This window comes from Simochromis diagramma, unplaced genomic scaffold (assembly GCF_900408965.1).
Source record: "Simochromis diagramma unplaced genomic scaffold, fSimDia1.1 OVJJ01000753.1, whole genome shotgun sequence".
Taxonomy (NCBI): domain Eukaryota; kingdom Metazoa; phylum Chordata; class Actinopteri; order Cichliformes; family Cichlidae; genus Simochromis; species Simochromis diagramma.
In genome coordinates this window covers 1378364-1399739 of record NW_024387523.1, presented here as the reverse complement: position 1 = coordinate 1399739, position 21376 = coordinate 1378364, and the positions used below count along the sequence as shown (strand labels likewise).

Sequence of the window (21376 nt, the reverse complement as noted above, 5' to 3'; positions counted from 1 at the left end):
TCACTGAGCAGGCACATGATAAAACTTTAACCAGTTTGATTCCAGTTCCAGCAGCCCTGATCACTGGGCCAAATGGGAACCCTGCATTGGAGGATGAAAACACACATTTAGAGTAAAAAAAACAGCGTGTGAAGCTCAGGCTGCCGCAGAGGAGAGGGCTCTTACACGCAGAGCTGCTGGGGGTGTATATTTAGAAACTGCTGGCTTTTTATACACATCTCCACAAAGACCCAGTTTGACCCAGAGAAGATGGCGAGTGATGAACCGCTGTGCTCGCTTTCAGCAGATATTTATTTTTGTTAGCACACTGCGTGTAGGTATGTGTTAAAAATGCACATAAAAGTTTAATGATGTACTTTGATAGTAGATATCCTCCTTTGGTTTTGGTTTCTGACTACAGCTCAGAAGTATTTTCTTCCTCTTCCTGCAGCTTGCAGTTTGTTAGAATTTGGTTTTTGAGGTAATTCTTCTGGCCGAACGTGTGTGCTTCTTGTTGCATTGTTTCTTCCTTTGATAAAACAACAGTGCGTGACATTTAGGCTTTTATAGTGACTGCTCTCAGAGTGATTGGTGCTGACAGGCGAGGCCAGTTCAGATCATATCAGATTAAACCAAAAATTGGTTTCCTCACCTGTTTCGTCATCTGGACATGGAGGTTTACTTTGTCTACAATAAAGCTGGCCAGACTTTATTTTTCATTTCTTGGAAAAATGTCTGAGGAGTGTTTTTCTTCAGTGTTTGAGAGAATCACAGTGAATCATCAGATTGGCTGTGGAACTGAAAGTTACTGTGAAGGTTATGGTTTCGTTGATAATGAATGCATTTGCTGCAGAGAAGGCTTAAAATAGCTCCAATGTCCAAACATACTGAAGGAAATCAAATGAATCCCTCATATGCACTTTGAAACCGACCCTTTCTTTCCTTTTGCATTACCATGTAAGTTTTTTTTTCTTTATAGTTCATGCTTTGAACTATAAAGCTCTGCAGACATTTACCGGTTTGATAACTTCATAGCTAGTTTCTCATTTTATTGTTTTATTCCTTGTTTGTTATTCAAAAAACTCCAACCATGACAGTTTACATTTGACTTTCTCAGTTATTTACCGTTAAAGCCTCCACAGTCCACTGGTTAATGCACACCTGTATTTTTTTACATATTTTAGTACTGGATTTGAACAAGGACACACTCATTGACCTTAACCTATCTTATAGTACCGTTTTATTTCCCTAAATATAAAACCAGTATAACAGCTGCAGTAACAGGTTATGAGGAAGTCATCTAAATAAATAAAACAGTGTTTTAGCACCACTGTATCCACTCTGTGACTGAATGAATGTGCACTGCAAATTTGTAGAAACATTGAATATTTAAAAGGTTTTCAACTCTTGTAACACTTAAGCATTTACACCATAATTATCAGTTATTTCATCACTTTCATTACATGTATGTGGACATTTTTGTAAAAGCCTGGCATACATGTGACCTCCAACTCTCTGTTAACAGTTTACCCTTGGAGCCAGATTTTTTTACCTTTACTTAACTTGGAAACAGAGATTCAGGATCTCTTTTCCTAAAGTGTCCTGAGCCAGAATAAGAGAGCTAGGAAGCTGATTGGTTGATGCTCCGAGCTGTTGGTCAGACTGTTTGACTATATAAGTTTCTTTACAAGAAAAAATATGTAAGAGGTTTGCAAAACTGCTGAGGTTCACCTTCAGTCTGTGTCGGACATGCGTGCCAGTATCAGAAAGTCCACGCCACGTCTAATAATAATCATTAACATTTGATCTGTTTTGACTATAAAATGTAACCACTAAACATCAGAATTGTTTATATCTTTAACAAAACATATTTAAATGATTTTGTTTTTTAAAAAAAAGCTTTTTGCATTTAAAATGCAGATACACTACAGGCCCGTATAATCAGTTGTGTTTTGCTAATGACCTGGAAACTCTGGGATCAGACCTTTCAGCTTAGCCCGGAGGAGCAGCTCCACAGACACGTCCCTCAGCCAGTCTGCTGAGCTGTGATTGATCAGCTTATCTGCTGCTCACGTGACTCCTGCGTCACACTCTTCCCACAGAGAACCACAGGTTTCAATATCCTGAACGGTGTGATGTTTACTGGGTCAACATATAGTGCATGTAAGCGTGTGTGCATGGGTCTATGTGTGTGTTAAAAGCTTATAAACTGGTGTTCATAATCACATTTGTTAACGCTAAGGCAATCAGAGATGCCGGTCAGCCATTTGCTGATAACAGAGAGAAAACCAATAAATGTCTGCACTGCTGAGGAGGAAGTGTGAGCGTGCTTCCTGAGTCTTTTTAATTCACTTTATTGTCTGTTCCATTATCTCTAATGCCACATGACATTTCCAACCATGCCCAGCTCCATGGAGCTCATGGAGAGCTTCCAGGAGCTTTTAGTAGTTACAGAGAAATGCGTAGAAACACACAAATAAATCTGCAACACGATAACACATCCAAGCTCACACAGCCTGCAATTGTAGTGAGAACATAATTACAATGGGTGTATTCAGATGGTGGTGTATGCTCACTTGTGTGTGTGTGTGCGCCTTGAACATAATTATCACGTTTAAGGTTGCGGCAGTTATTCAGACATATAGGTGATTAGATTGTGAGCTAGTGTATGTTCATTTACGGGTTTGAGTGTGACATTGTATACATGTTGTGTTTCTTTAATAGGCTTGTGGGGAGTTTTATGAGTTTGCATATCTGTGTTTTCCATAGACTGTACGCAAAAGATGGAAATACCCATCATGACAGCTCACGTTTTTTTTGGAAACCTCAGTATTAACATTTTGCTCAGTGCCAGAAGAGCTGGAAGTGATAATATTTAAGACAGTGAAGTGCTAAGTTACCACCTAATGCTAGCGAGGTTGTTTAGGAAGCTGATTTTATAAACTATATGAGTGCAAATCAGAGGGTTTTTTTTCACCTATGTGCAAAAAAAAGAAATCAAAAATCTAAGTCAGAGAACTACATAACAAAACAGCACATCATACATGATGAGAAATGCGATGGTCGTTGCAGATAGATAAATACAGCCCTTTAAAATGTACCGGTTTTCTTTTTCCTGTTGGGAATGGAGGGGGAGGGGCTATAGCATAATTCAGGCTCAGCAGACATCGTCAGAAGCTGTTTTGCTAGTTACTAGATTGTTATCGATGTCAACGGACTTTAGTATTGCAAAAAAAACGTATTGTCTGTTGATCCAAGGACACTAGACCTGTTACTTGCATTATGTTCTTTTTTTTCTACATGAACAAAATGCTAATAAAAAGATCTATTTTAAAAAAGTTCCAGAGAAATCAGAGAGTTTTTGTCACTCGTTCTGTTTATAGACAGAAAAGTATTTCAATCCAATTTTTCCAAGCTCAGTGTAAACGAGAGGTATAGCTACCATTAAAAAACTCCTGCGACCTGAATCAATCCAGAAGAGGAGGGATTCTCTGTCTGTCGGTCAAGGCAGCCGTGGCACTAATTTTAAGCCTGAACACATTTTAATTGGCTGTGTTTAAAAGAAATTCACCGTTATTATGAAGGAAGAATCTAGTCTTAGAGCCCAAAAAGGCCGTAAACATGTTTGTTTCCGCATCGATCACGGGAGTCACGGGGAATTAACTCGTTTTTAGATGCCTCAAGTGGCCACTAGAGGAACTTCACGTGTAATCACTTCCATTCTGGTTTCATTTCTCAACCCTCCAGTTTGCCATTTAGTATCTTTGTGTTGGATTTTATTGGGTGTAAAACTGTTTACCTGTGTGTTGGTATATACTGCAGTTACATTACTACTCTGCGTGTTTGTGTGCATGCGTTATTATCATTTTTCATTTATAGTGTGTGTGTGTTGTTGTTTTACAAGACTGAACATGTGAGTCCATGCTTTTTCATATCTGATGTTTAAGTATGAGTGTGTGTGTGTTTGTATATGTCTTTAGACAATAGGAAAAATTTACTTGTTTATGTGTGCCTGTGTGTAGTCTGAATGCATACGTGTTTCAACGTGTACTTGTACCTGCATTACAGCTAAAAAAACATCTTTTGAGTGTGTGTGCGTGTGTGTGCCCGCGCGCAATCACATGTGTCTCGATGTGAATCCATTTAGCAGTTCATGCTCAGCTGCGTGTGTGTTTCTGTGTGTGCGTACATAAGTGCCAGAGTCACAGAGTGGGTCGCTGTTTGCCTCGCTCATAGTGAGCATTGCCATGGCAACGGCACTAGCAGCGCAGTGTGAAGTGGAGGAAGAGCTTGCGATGCTCAGCGTGATGGAGAGCGATAGAGAGACTGGTTTCACAAGGACACACCATTGGCCGGGCTGGATGATGATGTCATGGATTTAATTGGTGGCTTAACTCATCCAGATGTGTCCTGTTTAACCTCTCAATTATGGTTACTTAACACATACAGAAAAACATTTGATTTCATTAATGTGCGTGTGTGTGTGTGTGTGTGTGTGTTTGTGGGTTTAAATGCAATTAGCACAGACAGATACTCGGTTCAGATTATCTAAGGAGTTAATGATCAGATCGAAACCCAGGAAGAGCAGAGACGGGGGGGCGGGGGGAAGAGAGGTGTGTGTCATACTGAGCATGCTCTTTGTACTAACTTCCTGCTCTCTTCTTCCTGACAGAAAAAGAGCGTTCAGAGAAGCCGGTGCTCAACAAGAAGCAGAGGAGGGTGAACGGAGGAGACGCTCTGAATACAGCTCAAGAGAATCGGATGAAAACGGAGGAATTATTTCAACATTTGGACTGAGTCAGGCTCCCTGGATTCTTCTCTTATCTTTTATTTTGCCCCGTCTGTTTTTGTTGGAGAGCAATTGATTGAAACTGACATTAATCTTTTGAGAGTCACACTAAAGTCGGACCTTAAGATCTGCCTAAAAGATGAAAGGCTGGAGGCTTTTTTCTCTTCGCGAGTGCTTTGACTGCCAAGTTTGAAAAGTACTGTGGGAATCTAAGTGGATTTTTTTTTCACTTTTCATATTCTGTTGTGGTTATCTGTTATCTCAGTCTCTGTTTTGCTGATAAGGTTTTGTTTCCAATCAAACAAAAAAGAGGAGGGAGACTGTTTCTCAAGTTTCTCAGCCTCAAACCGGAGTAGCATTTGCATTCCAGTTTGGCTTCACAAGTGGACAAATCCGCCCTTGTGTGTCTGATAGAGTGTGTGTTTGAGTAGTTCAGAGTCCCTCGGTACAAGGGGACAATAACCGACCCTGTCTGTCTCTTCGGGGAAAAATGGGATCAGAAAAGGACTCAGAGTCGCCTCACTCCTCAGTTAGTGGCGTTCCCAACCCTAAGTGCCGTGCGCCGGGCAAGCGCCAGGGCCGCATCTCCTTCCACAGCCTCTTCCACGGTAAACGGAGCTCTCGGGGAACCAGGGCCCCCAAAGGAGGAGCGGCCACCCCTTTATCTCATCATCACCACACACAACAACAGCTGCATCCTTCCGCCTTGAGTTCTGCAGCTGCTGCAGCTGCTGCTAACCCCACCACAACCACCACGGCCACAACCACCACGACCCCCCAGGATGCAGCCTCCGGCACCCCCTCAAAGCCACTCTCCTCCAGCCAGCCGTCTCTGGGTGGAGGCGCTTCCTCCGGGGAGACCAATCTCCTGGAGTGTCCCCTGTGCCTGGTGCGTCAGCCCGCTGACCAGCTCCCCGAGCTGCTGGGCTGCAGCCACCGATCCTGCCTCTGCTGCCTGCGCCAGTACCTCCGCATTGAAATCACAGAGAGCCGAGTCCAGCTCAGCTGCCCCGAGTGTGCCGAGAGGCTGGCCCCGCGGCAGGTGGCCGACATCTTGGATGATGCGGCCCTGATGGAGAAGTATGAGGAATTCCTACTGAGGAGGTGCCTCGCTTCTGATCCGGATTGCCGATGGTGCCCGGCGCCCGACTGCGGGTAAGAGCCTGCAAATTGTGTTTTCAGCCCCGTCTCACTGATAAAATCTGCATTTTTGCTCTGATGCTGCTGCTTGGTTCCACTTCTGGGTGCTTTTGTTTGACTGTTCATGTGATATTATCACCAGTTTCCTGCCTCTTTCACTTCATGAGCTCTATGTTCTTGTCATAGACGGAAAAAATATCAGAAAATTGGTGACATAGTTAAGTGGCCTATTTTCTCTCTTGAATAAGCAAAAACCCAAAATATTTTTACAGTCATAAAGAAGCAGGGATCTTTAAACTGGGAATCAAAAACCAACAAATTAACAACCACAGTTTTCACTTATTAGTAAGTGGTTACCATTAATGCTCTGTCCCTCAACTAATTGCTCAGTCATGGTATTTTTTCAGCTATATGTCATTGTGGGTCACTGTGCCATCCTTTATAGTAAAATGCACCACGTTCTCCTGCCAGGCAGTCAAATACTACTGTCCTACAGATATGCATGACTTGTTTTTTGCTGTCACTGTCTGCAGCCCACATATAACGGTATCTTTTGACAGAATAAAGTCCACATTGTAAAACCGGAGGAGTGGCAATAACATAACACCCAACTTTGTCAACCCGGAGACCACAATTTGCATCTAGTTTGGGACTTTTTTCCACTTTGCACACAAGTATCGTTTGTACTCGCTGTACTGTTATGTTTAGGCACTAAAATCTACTTGGTTAGGATGAGAAGAAGCTGAGTTTTGCGTTCAAATGGATTTCTTAATGACATAATAGTGTTTTTAATGTTAGGAAATGGGAGTATGAGATGTAAAGCACTACTGTGATAACCCGGAGTGTGGCAGCACAGATGGCAAAGGATACCATGCGTATATCTCTGATACCAGTGGAAAGAAAAATGGGTTGGAAAACCAACATTTATAGCACTGAATGAATGAATGAATGACTCTTCTAATGGTTAGACTGAGCAGTTACAGTAAGGTGAAATTCCGGCTTCAGTTTCAGCTTTGTTTCCGTCTTCCTGTTTATGTAATATTATCAAGTTATCTGATTGGGGGATTAAGGCGATTATACAAAACAAGCTTTAGAGCCCTGGTCCGTTTGTGGTAAGGTCTGTGCGGCCTTTGGGGGAATTCACATTGCGTAATTTATAAAAAACAAACAAAGTCAGAGTGAGAAAGAGAAACTAGACTACGAGGCTGTGAGTGAGACTCAAAGTGAAAATGTAGTGAAGCCAGAGGCACTTCAGTTTACTGGTGAAGGTGCTTGAGTAATGCCAGAAGTCATTTTATATCTGAAAGAGAATAAATTGAAGATCAGTTTCTCCAAAGCTGGAAGCATAAAGAAACTTAGGGAGTTTCAAGTTAACGTCTGGTTTTGAATGAAGAAGTCATCAGATAAGCATACATAAATATTAGTACGTTAGCATCTCCAACGAAAGGATTTCCGCTATAATTACCGGCCAACAGCTGACGTGTGAGATTGCCCAGTCGGTTACTGTTAAACGTTATTTGCTCACTCTTTCTTCTGCAATTTCAGATAAAGGGTGTTACTTCAGATTTCACGTCAGTTTTCTGTCTGGGTTAAACTAAACAGGAACTGCTTTGAGCCGACCAGTTTGAGAGAGAAGGAAAGACGCAGAGCGAGGGCTCAAATTTCAAAGTAGAGGAGAAGCTGTAAGTGGGTCAGAGGCCTGAGAGGTGGCCCTGTGGTCAGAGGAGGGGAGCGTCAGATGGGCTTAGAGGTAGCGTCGCTGCTCTGGTTAGGTTTCTGGAACAAATGAGAGGCGTTTGTTTCATCATAGAAAGCAGGAGTGATTCATTGTGTTTGTGTTTGTGTGCATGAGTGCGTGTCTGTGTATGTGGGAAGACAGAACGCAGATTTTCTGTGATATTCTTCGTTTTGTATAGTAACACAGGTATTGTTACAGAGGGAAGCCAAAGCTATATAAATCTCTGATTGTATGGGCCTTTATGTGCATTTGTTTCTCTTTGGTTTTTGTTTATTAGTTACTGATTTTTGTCCCAATAAATGAAGATTTGGCACAATCTAAAAACAAAATGCAGTATTTTCACTCTTGTATTCATTTCAGTAGCTTTAGAAAGTCTGTGGGCTGTGAAAGTACAGCCGTGCATGGGAGTCATGAGTCATTTATATAAAACGAGTTTATTCTTTTGAAGGCAGAAATATTACATTTGTAACGATGAGGCATCTCGTGCTACGATTAATACTTTTTTAATGTCCTTTTTTAGTTTGCAAGTGCACATAATCTGTGTGTTTACGTGCATAAAGTTCAAGTATAGCATTGTTTCAAAGAGGTAAAATAATCAAGGATTAATGGCATATGTGAACTTCTTTTTCCAATTTTTTAAAAGTAGATTTGAAGCAGTTGCATGCACTTTCATCCAGACTTTGCAGCTTTTAGAGCAGTATGTGGTGGATTATATTAACAAGCACTTGTAGACCTATTATAAATATATATATATATTGTGCGTTCATCATGAAATCAGTCAGTTCACTGGCTGTTTGTATGTATTACAAAGCTGGGATAACATTTATCTTTAAAATCAATCTTTGTGGCTTTTAAAAGGATGATTAACTCATTTTCACCCTTTCTCTTCTCATTACCCTCTGTTTGCTTTACTTTTACAGTCAGGAATGACCTCATGACCATTACACACTGATGTTATTTACTTTAGTAAATCTATAGCTCGTCTGTGCTGGTGCAGGAAGCAGATCCATGATTGCTGGCAGCCACACATTGTGCCTTTCAGCTCAGCATGATTTTACTTTTGCCCAGACAGGAAGTTATTAGAATATGAGATAAAAACCTGTGAGGACCATAAATGCAGAATAACACATTTTAACTCAAACTTGGGCAACTTTATAAAAGCTAAGAAAGCAGAAAACGTGTATGAATCACTCTCTGGTTATAATAAATATTCAAAGAAAGTTTTATCAGCCAAATGAAACACCGCTGCTTTGTGGGGAATTAATTGCTTTATAATTATATCGTGTCACAGCTCTGCTGTCACATCTTCACTTCACTTCAGGTTTTCAAAGCACCTTGTTTGCTCAACTCTGAGCCTGAATCCATGAGTGGGATGGTTTTTACTCTCTATGGGGATGTAAATGAACCTCAACGGGCATTTTTTGATCAATATTGCAAATGTCTTTTTAAGCAGAGCTCTTTAATGAGTCTCCTGGCTCCCTCTGGGTCTGTTTGAAACATGCCTCTCCTGTTAGCTTAACCTGTTCAAACTGTGTCTCTGAAAGTAAAGGAGAGGCTGATGTCTCCTGTAGAAGACCTGCATAGACCTGTTAGTATCTCTGGATGCAGACAGCTGTGACAGAACACTTTGGCCTGCCCTGGTGGAAAAAAGAACAGCAGGAGCTAACGGAGGTTGGGACAGACGTAATTTAGTCCAGTTTTCTGGTAAAAATAAACCAAAACCAAAGTGTGTGTGTGTGTGTGTGTGTGTGTGTGTGTGTGTGTGTGTGTGTGTGTGTGTGTGTGTGTGTGTGTGTGTGTGTGTGTGTGTGTGTGTGTTACCAGTATCACTAAGGGAGAGGTCGACTGCTGCTGACCTACATATTTACAGGGACAGTCCGCTGTCTGACGGCAGCAGTGACTCAGCCTCTTCTTTACATCAGACGAGATCAAATTGTTATTCACCACAAACAAGCAGGGCTGGAGAGAGGGGAGAAAGCAGCGCACACCCACACACACACACACATGCAAACACACACCTGAGAGATAAAGGCAGTTTCAGACTGTTGCTCACTGGAGACGAGGCGTCAACCGAAAACGGTCAAAAAAAAAAAGTGTGAAGTTCTTGAACGTAGCTGTTAATCGAGTGTTTATAACTGAGAATGGGCAACGTGTGTGTGTGTGAGAGAGTTTATGTCTTCAGGGAAAGTTATGTAAATGTGACCTGGTTTTTCTATCTTATCTTTTTCTCTATTGGACATTTGATCGGAGTTAACGGTCTAAGTGACAAGTGAACAAATAATCAGTGTGGATTGTGTAAATTATGCACCGTTACTCTCGTCAAAAGGGACAGTTGTTTGCAGCTAACACTTTCACAACCTCCCTCACCCCCCTGCAGGTGAGTAAAATGCTGGTAAATGTCACCATTGTGGTTAGAAGACCAACAAAGGGAAAAAAAATGAGCTTTCACTTTCGCTCTTCTCTTGGGCTAGAGGGGATTTTTCCGTTTTGTCTTTCTGAACTATTAAGGTAGTAAAACTAACTGCACTGATCAATACTTGCAAATGAAAGTGCATCAGATGACAGCGTGTGACAGGAAGGAGTATCAGTAGAGAAATTATAAGCCTACCCTGAATTTCTCCTCTCCTCTGAAGTGTTTCGGCAGCTTTAATGGAGCACTGATTTAACATCTTTTAATATCTTCTGTCTCGCAGCTCTCATCAGTGACGCTTTTGGCTGCGGGAGGCAGATGTTTGAGACAAACTTCTTCTCGTTAGCGCGGGGAAACAGTGGTATATTTAGCAGCTAAGGAGCCAGATGTTTACCTCAGGAGGAATGGCATATAAATAGATGACTGTTTATAAGATGCGCGAGTGTCGCGTGTGCAGCTTGCTCTGCTGCCCTAATGTGGGCAGACCAGTCTTTACTGCTTTCAGTCTGTTTGTGTGATGAGCTTCGCGATGAAGCCGGGAGTTACAGAGAAAAACACCAGATGATTACTGTGTTTTTAAGCCTATCGCACAATCTCATATGAATCTTGAAAGACGCTGTTGTCCTGAGGTGATGGAAAAGCTAAAAACCTCAAAATATCATAACACAGATAAGCATCAGGTATCAGGGGAACTTTAATAATCCTCACAGGGAAATTGTTTTGTCACAGTTTTAACATTTTAGCTTGAATTCTAGGTGTGCTTTTAGTCATCATTAGTGACTTAAAGGCTTATTTGGGAAATGTAGGAGTTTTGTGTGGGTGCCATCCACAGACCGTGTGAAAAGTGGTTGCAACGAGGAAGTGACTTAAACCTGCACAATAAGAACAAGAAAGCATGCTGTGCTGAAGTCTCTTGAAAAATAACCCTACTTCTCACTCGATCTGTGACCTGTGTAAACACTTTCCTGATAGGTTCATGGTCTGAAGCCCTTATAAGCATGGTGCGATGTTAATTTAAAAAATGATGGTCCCATTTACAAAGCCGGGTACGCTTTCCTTTCTTAGGCGGATCCATCCTCCAGTGTCAGGTCCAGATAATAAACTCCAAGATGGGGGTGACTATAATGCTGATGTTGAAGCTTTAAAATCAGTGGGTGATGTCATGGTGGCTGCACCCGTCTGTTACACACAGTCTGTGGTTTTGAGTGAATCTTTTTTTATTTTTAAATAACCGTCATATCACAGTGGGATACCTCTGACCCGCTCTTCTTATCTGGCCAATGAGGTCCCGACCCGTCTGATTGTCAGACCTCAGCATCCAGTGAGAACAAAGACTGTCCCTGGCTGTCAGTTGCCATGGCGACTATCGATGCGGCATAAAAGGAGCGTTGCCAAGGGTAACAGGAGTTGGGACTTAATTAAACCGATCAATACATAGTCGCCGGACTGAATTTCTGTGCCTTCGTCTCGGACTGAGATGTAACGAACACTCGTGTTTTTGGTGTATCTGTGTGAGTCAGACTGATGAGCCATGACTTCATGCTGGTGTCGGTTTATCCCGGTTCCAGCTGTGCATGTGTCTGCGTGTGTGGTTAAGGGTTTCACTCCCAGGTGGTTCCCATTGAAGCCGAACACTGACAGGAGTGTCTGAGCACGTTTCCTTTCAGCATGTTAGCACTCCTATGACTCCCCCGCTTCTCCTCCCTCTCTTCCTCTGTTTCCGTCATGTGTTATTACAGATTTACATCTCAGCTCGTGATCTTACATGCCCCCTTTAACCTATCTCACATCTCCTTTTTGTTTTACTTATTTTTGTCCCATTCTGTCTGTGGTTTCCCCCCAACCCCACCCAACCATTTTCCACCCTGGAAACATGAGTCCTGATTCGCTGACTGCGCTGCATCAGAATACACCAATAAAAAGACGGCGCTGGCGTGGCATCTGTCCCATAAATGAAATTGCACTTTGTGCCACAGCCTGTCCAGAGTTAGCCAAAAAAAGAGCAGTTTTGTAGGCTTGTTTAAGTCAAGGACAGGTTTAGACTTGTGCTGTATTTAACAGTTAAAGCACCAGATGTTTACCCGAGGACAAATTACTTGTAAAAAGAAACGCTTTATAGGCCGTGCACACACGCTCGCTGTGTTCAAAAGCTTTGGTGATGCTCTGCCTTCTACTGTAGCGCCATCATAAGGTTAATATTTCTCATTTTAGGAAAAATCACAAGCCTCAAGCTACTAAAAAAATCCGCACAACGCCTTTCTTTTGTAATCTAGTGCCAAAATGTAGTTTATCATCCAGAGTTCATGTAACCTCTGTACATGTGCCTTTCATGTACTGATAGGCAACAAAGTAACTTGCCAATGCAATTTTAGCCTGTTGCAATGGGTCTGTGGTGTGCAGGTTAATACACTTCCCTTACACGTGAAAGTTCCCTGGGAGGAGAGTATACTCCTGGTGCCGGACGCAAGCCTGGATAAATAGGAGCGTGCTGTCTGGAAGTGCCAAATGTAAACATGCGTCCATCTGCTGTGGTGACCCCTGCAAATAAGCGAGCAACCTTACTTCCTTCACTAATGTGAGCAAGTCTAAAGCTAGTTCAAGCAGTCAACTCAAGCGGCATAGCTTTGAACACACTCACTCTCCTCACATCAAATATCAAAACACACCTCTGGGCCGGCACAGCGGTTAGCACTGTTGCATTACAGGAAGACAATTCCTAGCTCAAACCTCCAGGCCTTTCCTTGTGGAGTTTGCACATTCTTGCTGAGCCTACGTGGGTTTCCTCCTGGTACTTCCTCCCACAGTCCGAACACTTGCATGTTGATTTCAAACAGTCTGTGGGTGTGAGCTAGATGACGTATTTCAAGAGCTGTGCGAGTGTACGGTTAAAGCCTTTTGAATGGCCAGTGAGACTAGAAAATCACTGCAATGCAATTCAAGTACATAACATTACATCACACCCCTCCAATTTGGCGATCTTTCCCCCCGCCTGCATTGCTGCCTGCTGTTTAAACTCCACCACCGCCCCACCATCCACCTGTTGGTTCTACAGGAATCGTTTCCCAGTTTCATCACGTTGCCTGAAAAAAAAATATTTTCAAACTGGAATATTTTGTCCTTGTAAATACTTGCTAGCAGTAGCATTTAGGTGAAAGCAGGTCTTTGTTTCTGGACTGTTTGTCTTCCTGGAAACACGTCTCTGTGTATGACCACTAAAAAATACACAGGAAAATTATAGTAGAAGTGGTAGGAAGGTTCCCAGTGGAGGACAAATGGGGGTTTTTCATGCAGCAACTAGACTGAGTTATAAAAAATGTAAACAAATCGGTTTTGTTGTGAAGAGCTTGTTTATTACTCATGTGATTCTCTGCTGTTCTGCTGCTGTTTAGGAGACCTCGAACCAGAGTCCCGATGCTACTGAAAGAAATGCAAAATCAGCATGTCTGTGTTTTTATTTACATCATTTAGATCCAAAGTTTATGCACTTGTTTAAACATTAAGCCAGTTAAGGGTCCATCATGAAATCAATGTGGGTAGTTTTTAAGATATTGCACTATTGTTATAGATGAACTCTGAATAATCTTTGTGGATAAATGTTTTGGAGATGGAAGGGATGCCGACGTCTCAACAGATGCAGGCTGAAGTGTCTCTGCGGTTCTGCAGAAATGCCACTTCTTGTCTGATCTTGTCCGGGGAAGCGAGCTGTTGTCGGCTCAGATATCTGCTAATTTATTCAGTCCTGAGAGCAGGCCTGTCACACCGCTTGCAGAGGTGGTAACGAGGGACACGCTGAAGTTGGCGTGTTGGAGGCATGCCAAAACAATTACAAGTTTGTCGCATTATCGCTTCTTCCACGCTCTTCCTCTTCTCGATAGAGGGACGTAAAAGCACAGCTACCATGCGGAAAAGTGGCAGAACCTTTGTTTTTCTCAGGGAGGGAATTATTTTAAAATCCCTGCTTGCTTTTGTTTGCACTCCCCCAACATGTTTCTCTTCTCTGTTTGACAGTCTTTTATGACAGCCATCCTTTGTGATTTCTCCTGTGACTGACGCTCGCTCCTATCTCAGTATCTCACTCTTCTTTCATTTCCGTCCTCATCATCTCCAACGTGCCGTGCTTTGGCTATATTTAACATTATTTCCTTAAACGTGTGCTGCTTAACCGTCATTACATAAAAAGGGAAAGGTTAAGTTAGAATAAAGTGTTGAAGTGGTCTTGAATAACAATTCTCCAGGTTTTCTGAAAGTTTATCAAAGTATTTCTTTGCACATTGGCTACTTTTTCACTCATTTTCAGTCCAATCCTTGTACTTGACTGTTTTTAGAGGAATGTTTTATGATTCTTAAGCTTCCTTAAAACTAATCGATGAATCATTCAAATACAAAAAAGGCCCAAAACTCAACAAAAAGAAAAATATGTTCTAATTTCATTAGTTGAATCTATATAAAATGCCAAAAAAAAACAGTTTGACAGGCATAAAATAGTATTTTTGGACCAATGAGGTGCTGTTGGCTGAAAAGTAGGCATATCTCAGCAGGGTGTGCAGTGTGTCCTTAAGAAAATTTGAGGAAACTAGACAAGTGGTGTAAAAAAGAAGAAGTAGCAGGTCTAAAAAACGCTCTATCTACAGCTGATGAACAGTATCTGAAAAAAATCCAGCAAAGACGTGACACAGCATCTGAGTGATATATCTCACTAATCAGTTAATATGATGTTCGGGGAGGTTAGCTGTTAGGAAGCCATTCTTAAGGAAAAGGAACAAACAGAGAGAAAAGGCTGAGGTGTGCCAAACTGCACAAGAGCTGGGCTGAAAAATTTGCCTCATATACTGTATTTCCATTCATGTATTCACATTTTGATTCATCTCTGTACCATCTTTCCCATTTTTCTTAGCAAGATATAAAGAAATGAAGAGTGGTTTAAGTTTTCTGCACTGTGCTGTAGAAGTTAGGAGGTTTATTTCTACCTCAAGTTCCGATCTTGATTAGCGCAAAGCAACGGCTGGTTTCCCAATCTGACCGCCTTACTGCGAAACACATTTGTGTCATTACTCCAATACAGCTGTATATTCCCAGTTAGCACTCTGCTGCTCTCCGTCTCTATTCTCACTATCGTACTTTGTGAAATCTGTATCGATTGACCTCATCCCATCTTTTTTCCCTTCTCTCTCAGTGATGTTAGTAAGTGATTGCTCTATTGATCAAATCTTCTCTCTCCTCTCAGTCTACAGAGGGCTTTTAGGCTACGTAATGTGTCCATTAGTCGCCGCTGCGAAATTGCAGCTTGATTTTTCTGCCAACTTCAATTTAAATATTTCAGAATAAAGGCAAAAGTTAAGCTCTTTTTGTTAAGAGATTAGATTTAAATTAGATCAATAAGACATAAAATCATCTTTGCAAAAATAAAATGCACCAATGACTCGCGCATCAAGACCTCGGACTGTATTGAAAAGCCTGATGGCGATTCTGTGACAGTTAAATCTGCACTGCTTTCAATGGCCAGCAGGGGGCGACTACTTGTGTTGCAAAAAGTGTGATTCTTTAAGAAGGTTTTTTTTATCCCCTTTCTACACGTTTATGACCTCAGTTGCTAATCAGGAGTATTCTTTATTAAAGCCTAATGGTTTAAATTAGTGTCAAACAGACTCTTATGTGTGCAGCGTCTCTCAGTCAGAGGCCCCGTTTTTGTTTGTCACATCAGAAAGAGACAGAAAGAGCACAAACCGCATGTGACGTGTTACAATGGCCACATTTAGCAGTTGTTACTGCTGACTGTAAAACACACTGTAATTCTTTTTTAGCAAAGTTTAGCACAAAGTTTTCTATTTTCACAGATAGCACGAAGAGATGTTGTGAGCAGTCTGCAAAAGTTGAAGCGTCATTGAGTAACATCCTGTACCCCAAATAAACCTCAATGTGTTGTTGTGAGCGACAGATAAAGAGCTTAAAGTGTGGATGGGTGTGCGAGGGGATAAGTGTGGCTTGCAGTATTAATGTTGTGTTTTTGCAGATTTTGTGCTCTGCAGGTTATGCATGGCTGTTCAGTTATAGGTGTGGATGGTATGTGGGGGAATTGCTCAGACTCAAACATATGGCCCAGCATTTTGGGACATTAATTCTCAGTGGGATCAACAGCACCAGCAACCCATTTAATCAGTTTGAGCTTCTTAACACCGCCTTGAGCGTTATTATTTTCCAATTAGGGCCTCAAAACTTTTCTGACTTTGTCATTTGACTCATTTGTTTGAACGTCCCTCCTCCGTCTGTTCCTCTCAGGTTCGCCGTCATCGCCTCGGGCTGTGCCAGCTGTCCCCGGCTGGTTTGTCGCAGAGAAGGCTGCGGCGCGGAGTTTTGCTACCACTGCAAACAGGCCTGGCACCCCAACCAGACCTGCGACTCGGCCCGCCAGCAGAGGGCGCAATCTCTGCACACCCACAGCAACCACTCGCCCAGCTACACGCAGGAGCAAGGACCCGGTGAGTACCTGAAGCCTCACAAACCAGTGTCAATCACAGACACAACACAGAGTCAAAGAGGGACTAACCCTCGCCGTGCAGATGTCTGCGCGCTTTGTGCAGGCAGATAAAATCTTCTCACCAGCGTTTCCATCCTGAAAATACTTTCACACCTCTGAGAACTTTCTGTCTCTGTCTGTCTCTGTCACATCTCTTCTCAGTCTGTCAAAGCGCTGAGTCAAACTCGTCTCGCGTCAGTCGTACCAGGCTCTCAGTGTTCCCACCGCTGGAGGAAGTGTTCAGCGTTCAATCAAGCATGAGGCACTATTTATATCACAGTTTCTTCACTTGATAGTTTCAAGACTGCGGTGCTGTGCATCCTGTCAGCCTGCATTTGAAACAACACCAAAACATTTCTCAGTCTAAACTTTATTAGATCAAAGTTTTGGAGTAATTTCTCTTTTAAGACTCAGAAACGGTTCAGCTGTAAGTTGAAGTAAGTTTTTTATCTTTAGTTTTTTTTATATTGTAGCCCAGTGAAACTACAGTGTTGCCTAATACTAACATTATATAAAAAGACACACCTGTTTCCCTAGAGGTTTAACTACGCAATTATTCATTAATTCAAGGAAAAGTCTCAATTTTTCTACATTATAAAACAAAATAGCTGTAGCAAAGAAATCCTAAGAAGTTAAAATATACCGGCAGTTCATTCATAATTACTGTGAATAAAAACAGAACATGTCTCTTTTTTATATTTAAATAACTAAATATTGTCGCAATAGTGTTCTCCGTTTCTTTTCCAGTTGTCACATTTCCTAAAACCGTCCAGTGGGACGATCTGTAGCCTTTGGCGAGCTTTTCCGGGCCCTTAGGACGTATGTTTGAAATGTGCACCTATGCCACAGGTGCAGCGTAACTCCTCTGCTGAACCGAATGTTCAGAGCAGCTTTTTCAGCCACATTTAGCTTGTTAAAGCATTGAAAGAATGGATGTTATTTGCGTATTTGGTCCTAAAAGGGAACTAGAAATGCTGAATGCTAGCTCATTTCCCAGTTTTCTATTTTTTAGACTCACTTCTGCTGTTCTGTTTTACATGGAATAAAGAAATATTCCAACGAACATGCTAATTGGTCAATTTGAAGTTTCGGTGCTAAGCTAACTCCCGTTGCTGCTGCTGGTTCATATTTAACTGGTTCTCCCTCCTCTCATCCAGCTCTTAGCAAGAAAACTGTATATTTTGTCCCCTAACATACTTGTTGTAGTGATAATAGATACAATCATGAAAATCTCTACAGACAAACAACAGCCTTCGTGTGCAAACATTCTTACTTGCATGCGCGCCTTTAATCCTGTTTTGATTAAACATTTATTAGGGAAATCTCTCCAGCTGCCCTCATCTCTCTCTCTTTAATTCGCCACTTCCAGTTTCGCCTCTCTGTGCCAACGCTTCAGAAGGATGGACAACAATCCAAGCACCCGAAACTGACTCATAAAAAAAAACTCCAGGCCTCTCCCTCTGTGTCAGCCTGTCTGTCTGTCTGCTGATACCTGCTGCTTAGTCAACGGGATTCAGACAAACACAGAGAGGAGGAGAAAAAGAAGATATGATATGGAGGGAAATATATAGAGATAAGATGAAGAGAGAGGAGGGGAAGAAAGAGAGGACGAAAGCGAGATACCAGAGGGAGCGAGCAGCAGAGTGATGTCAGCAGAATACAGAGCGCAGCAATAACAACTACTCCTACACGCACACATCAACCACATCTGCCAGAGTCACTTCAAGTTAAAATGCCAAAATGCCCTTTAAAGAGCAGAGAGCGTTCCCTGCAACCAGAATTCAAACTCACAGCGAATTGACTCAAAATGCATTAGAGGACAAAGTGCTGCAGCGAGCCTAATGATCCATTACTCTAATGAGGTTTGAGCTTATTACCCTCAGGAAAAGACCCAAAGAGAGCACTTTTGGAGTTTTTCTGTTATTTAAGTTCTAATTCGATTTTTCTTTTTCATCAAGAAAAAGAAAGTTGAAAGATGTGAGAAACTAATGTGGAAAAGTGAGACTTGTTTAGACTGGTTTGGAAACTCCAGGGTTATGTATTAGTTTGGACAGGCAGAAATGACGCAGACACCCACACAGGCTTCCTAGTTTGGCCTTATGATGAAATGAAGCCAGAATATTAAAGCCAAGCTCGAGTACCGTTTGTGATTTCCTGCTATTGTGTGGGTGCTTCTGTCCTACTGCTCTGGCTTTCTTTGATGATGGTCAGTAATCCCAGTGAGACTTATTTGCTTGGAGATGACACAGGTCTGTGTTTTCCACCTTACATTTGCGTGTTACGTTCAGTTTGTCCCGTTTGCTGTTTTCCTCCCAGGGTGTTTTCCGCAACAACACACCAGCTCCACTTCCTGTTAAAAACTGCACCTGACATTGTGTTAAAACGATTTACTGGAATTTTTGTTTTAATACAGACACTACCCACACCGTGGGTGTAGTGTCATTTCCTCCAGAGACAATAATAAGTAAAAACAAAGATCAAGAGTTTCACATCATTATTGGAGAAACATATATTGTGTTTTATTGTTTTAATCCTTCTATGCCTGTAATAGCTTCAAAAGACCGGCGACTGGAGGACGCTTTAATATACAGGATGGGTGTCCATCCAACTTATTTCTTAGCAGTTTAGTGGGATATGTGCTGGACGGGGCTTACACAGAGAGACAGACAACCGCTAACACTTGCATCCACACCTGCGGTGCCACAGTTTCTTCCCTTAAAGGTTAACTGATGGTTGAAGCGCTAGAAAAGGCTGAAATGCTATCTGTGGTCGTTCTCTTTAAGCTCATCTTCTAATAAAAAAATGACATATTTCCTCTCACAATAGACTGAATAAAAACACATTCTCACACTAAACAAAACGTCCCTGCACCTCTTAAGCTCATATTTCATCTCTTTGTCTCCAGCTGATGACATCAAGCCATGCCCCCGCTGTGGCGCCTACATCATCAAGATGAACGACGGGAGCTGCAATCACATGACCTGTGCCGTCTGCGGCTGCGAGTTCTGCTGGCTCTGCATGAAGGAGATCTCCGATCTGCACTACCTCAGGTACTCACACGTGCTGTTCGACTTTACACACCTGCGTCTGATCCTTCAAATGTAGATACCTAACTCTGTGCATTCTCTTCCCTCTTTCCCTCCATCAGTCCATCTGGCTGCACCTTCTGGGGCAAGAAGCCGTGGAGCAGGAAGAAGAAGATTTTGTGGCAGTTGGGAACTCTGATCGGAGCTCCGGTTGGCATCACTCTCATCGCAGGCATCGCTGTTCCCGCCATGGTCATCGGCATCCCAGTTTACGTCGGCCGTAAGGTGAGAAACCTGCAGAAATATGAATGAGGTCACTTTTCTTTAGATTTTTACTTTTTTGTGCTCGTTCAGCTTCACTGTGAAGAAAGTTTTTACACAGTGCATTTAAGCTGAATTAATATATATATTTATATCAGCAGTGGCAGTCTTACAGAACCTGATTTTCAAGTATCAATGATTTTAAATAAACATTAAATGTCTCAGAATCCAGAATAAAAAGGCAACATGAAGAACATAGTGAGTCATTTCAAGGGCTGATGACAGCTGGGACAGATGAGTTTCTAAGTCTGTTTGTTTTGCACGTTGGCAGCCAGACAGACGCAACTTGAACTCCTCAGACAGGGAGAGGCTAGGATCAGCCAGGACTAAGTACTAACCTTACACAGCCCAGGAGGGTTCAGGCACGTGTGGCTGGCATTTTTCACTGTTCAGACACATGGTTAATTAGTTATCTGAGAAAATAATTACAGAGTATTTAACGTGTATTCTAATTTTAGATACTTTTTAAAAGTTACAAAATAAAATTAATTTCCTGTTTATGTCTCACTCAGTTTTGAAGTATTTCATAGACGAGTCGATAAAAGGAAATAGAAGCTCTCTAAATGGAAACTTCAACATGTTGTGAAACTGTTTATAATCTAAAACTGCACTTTGTCTACAAAGTGGATTTTTAAGTGAAACGTCTTTCACGCCGAGCGGCACCTTTTTTTTTTTTATCTGTAAGGTCTCGCCACTTGATGTTTATCAACCATCCGCACAGCTAAAGAAACCAGAAGCACAAACCACACAGATGTGGCGACACACTTAAACAGTTAGCAGCACTTCTGCAGTCACTCTTTCACAATCCTGCTTCAGTGACGATCTGGAATGCACAGCGTTGCAGAACCAAAATCTTTTCTAAGTTTCAGCGCGGCGTCACAAGTTTTCTAGAAATGACGAAAAGCACTTTCAGATCCCATCAGAATCACCAGATACTTTCCATTCACACTGACCTCCACACAGACCTCGGTCCTGCCCCCGTCTGATAGATGTAGTTAAACTTAGGCTGCTGTGTGAAAGCGTCATACGATGTAAAACAGAAACACTGTGAATTTCATTTCCTTCTGCTTCCTATTTAGTTCAAAGCTTTCCCTCTTTTGTAGAAAAACTCTGTTTCTTTTGTTTTTTCTTTCTATTCTAAGTAAAAACCTCATTCATTCTATATATAAAAAAAGAAAACAGCTTTTTTAAAGCCTCTAAAGTCTCCTTTTGTTCCTGTAAATCACAGCTGTGTCATGTTTTTTCACAGATGGCTATACTTTTCTATTGTCAGAGGAAAAAATTGTATTTAGTAAGAGACAACAGCCCCTCATTTAGAGTGAAGTAAACTGACAGTGGGCGTTTGTCAGGAGATTTGTGGTGCATTAACATACTACAGCGCTCTCTTGTGGATAACAATGAAACTGCAAACTTATGAAAGCCTGTTTGAGAGCTACGCAGCGGCTCACCCACTCTGTTT

General features: G+C 41.9%; 1 protein-coding gene across 1 annotated transcript in view; it reads left to right on the top strand.

Moving 5' to 3' along the window:
- The window catches only part of rnf19b (ring finger protein 19B), a 41883-nt gene that overhangs the window by 14586 nt on the left and 5921 nt on the right, over nt 1-21376 (top strand). Inside the window, exons 2-5 of the mRNA XM_040020897.1 lie at nt 4652-5923; nt 16333-16532; nt 19476-19620; nt 19719-19881. Coding sequence (XP_039876831.1) covers nt 5259-5923; nt 16333-16532; nt 19476-19620; nt 19719-19881 — 1173 coding nt within the window. The 5' untranslated portion in view covers nt 4652-5258. The remainder of the gene's footprint in view (nt 1-4651; nt 5924-16332; nt 16533-19475; nt 19621-19718; nt 19882-21376) is intronic.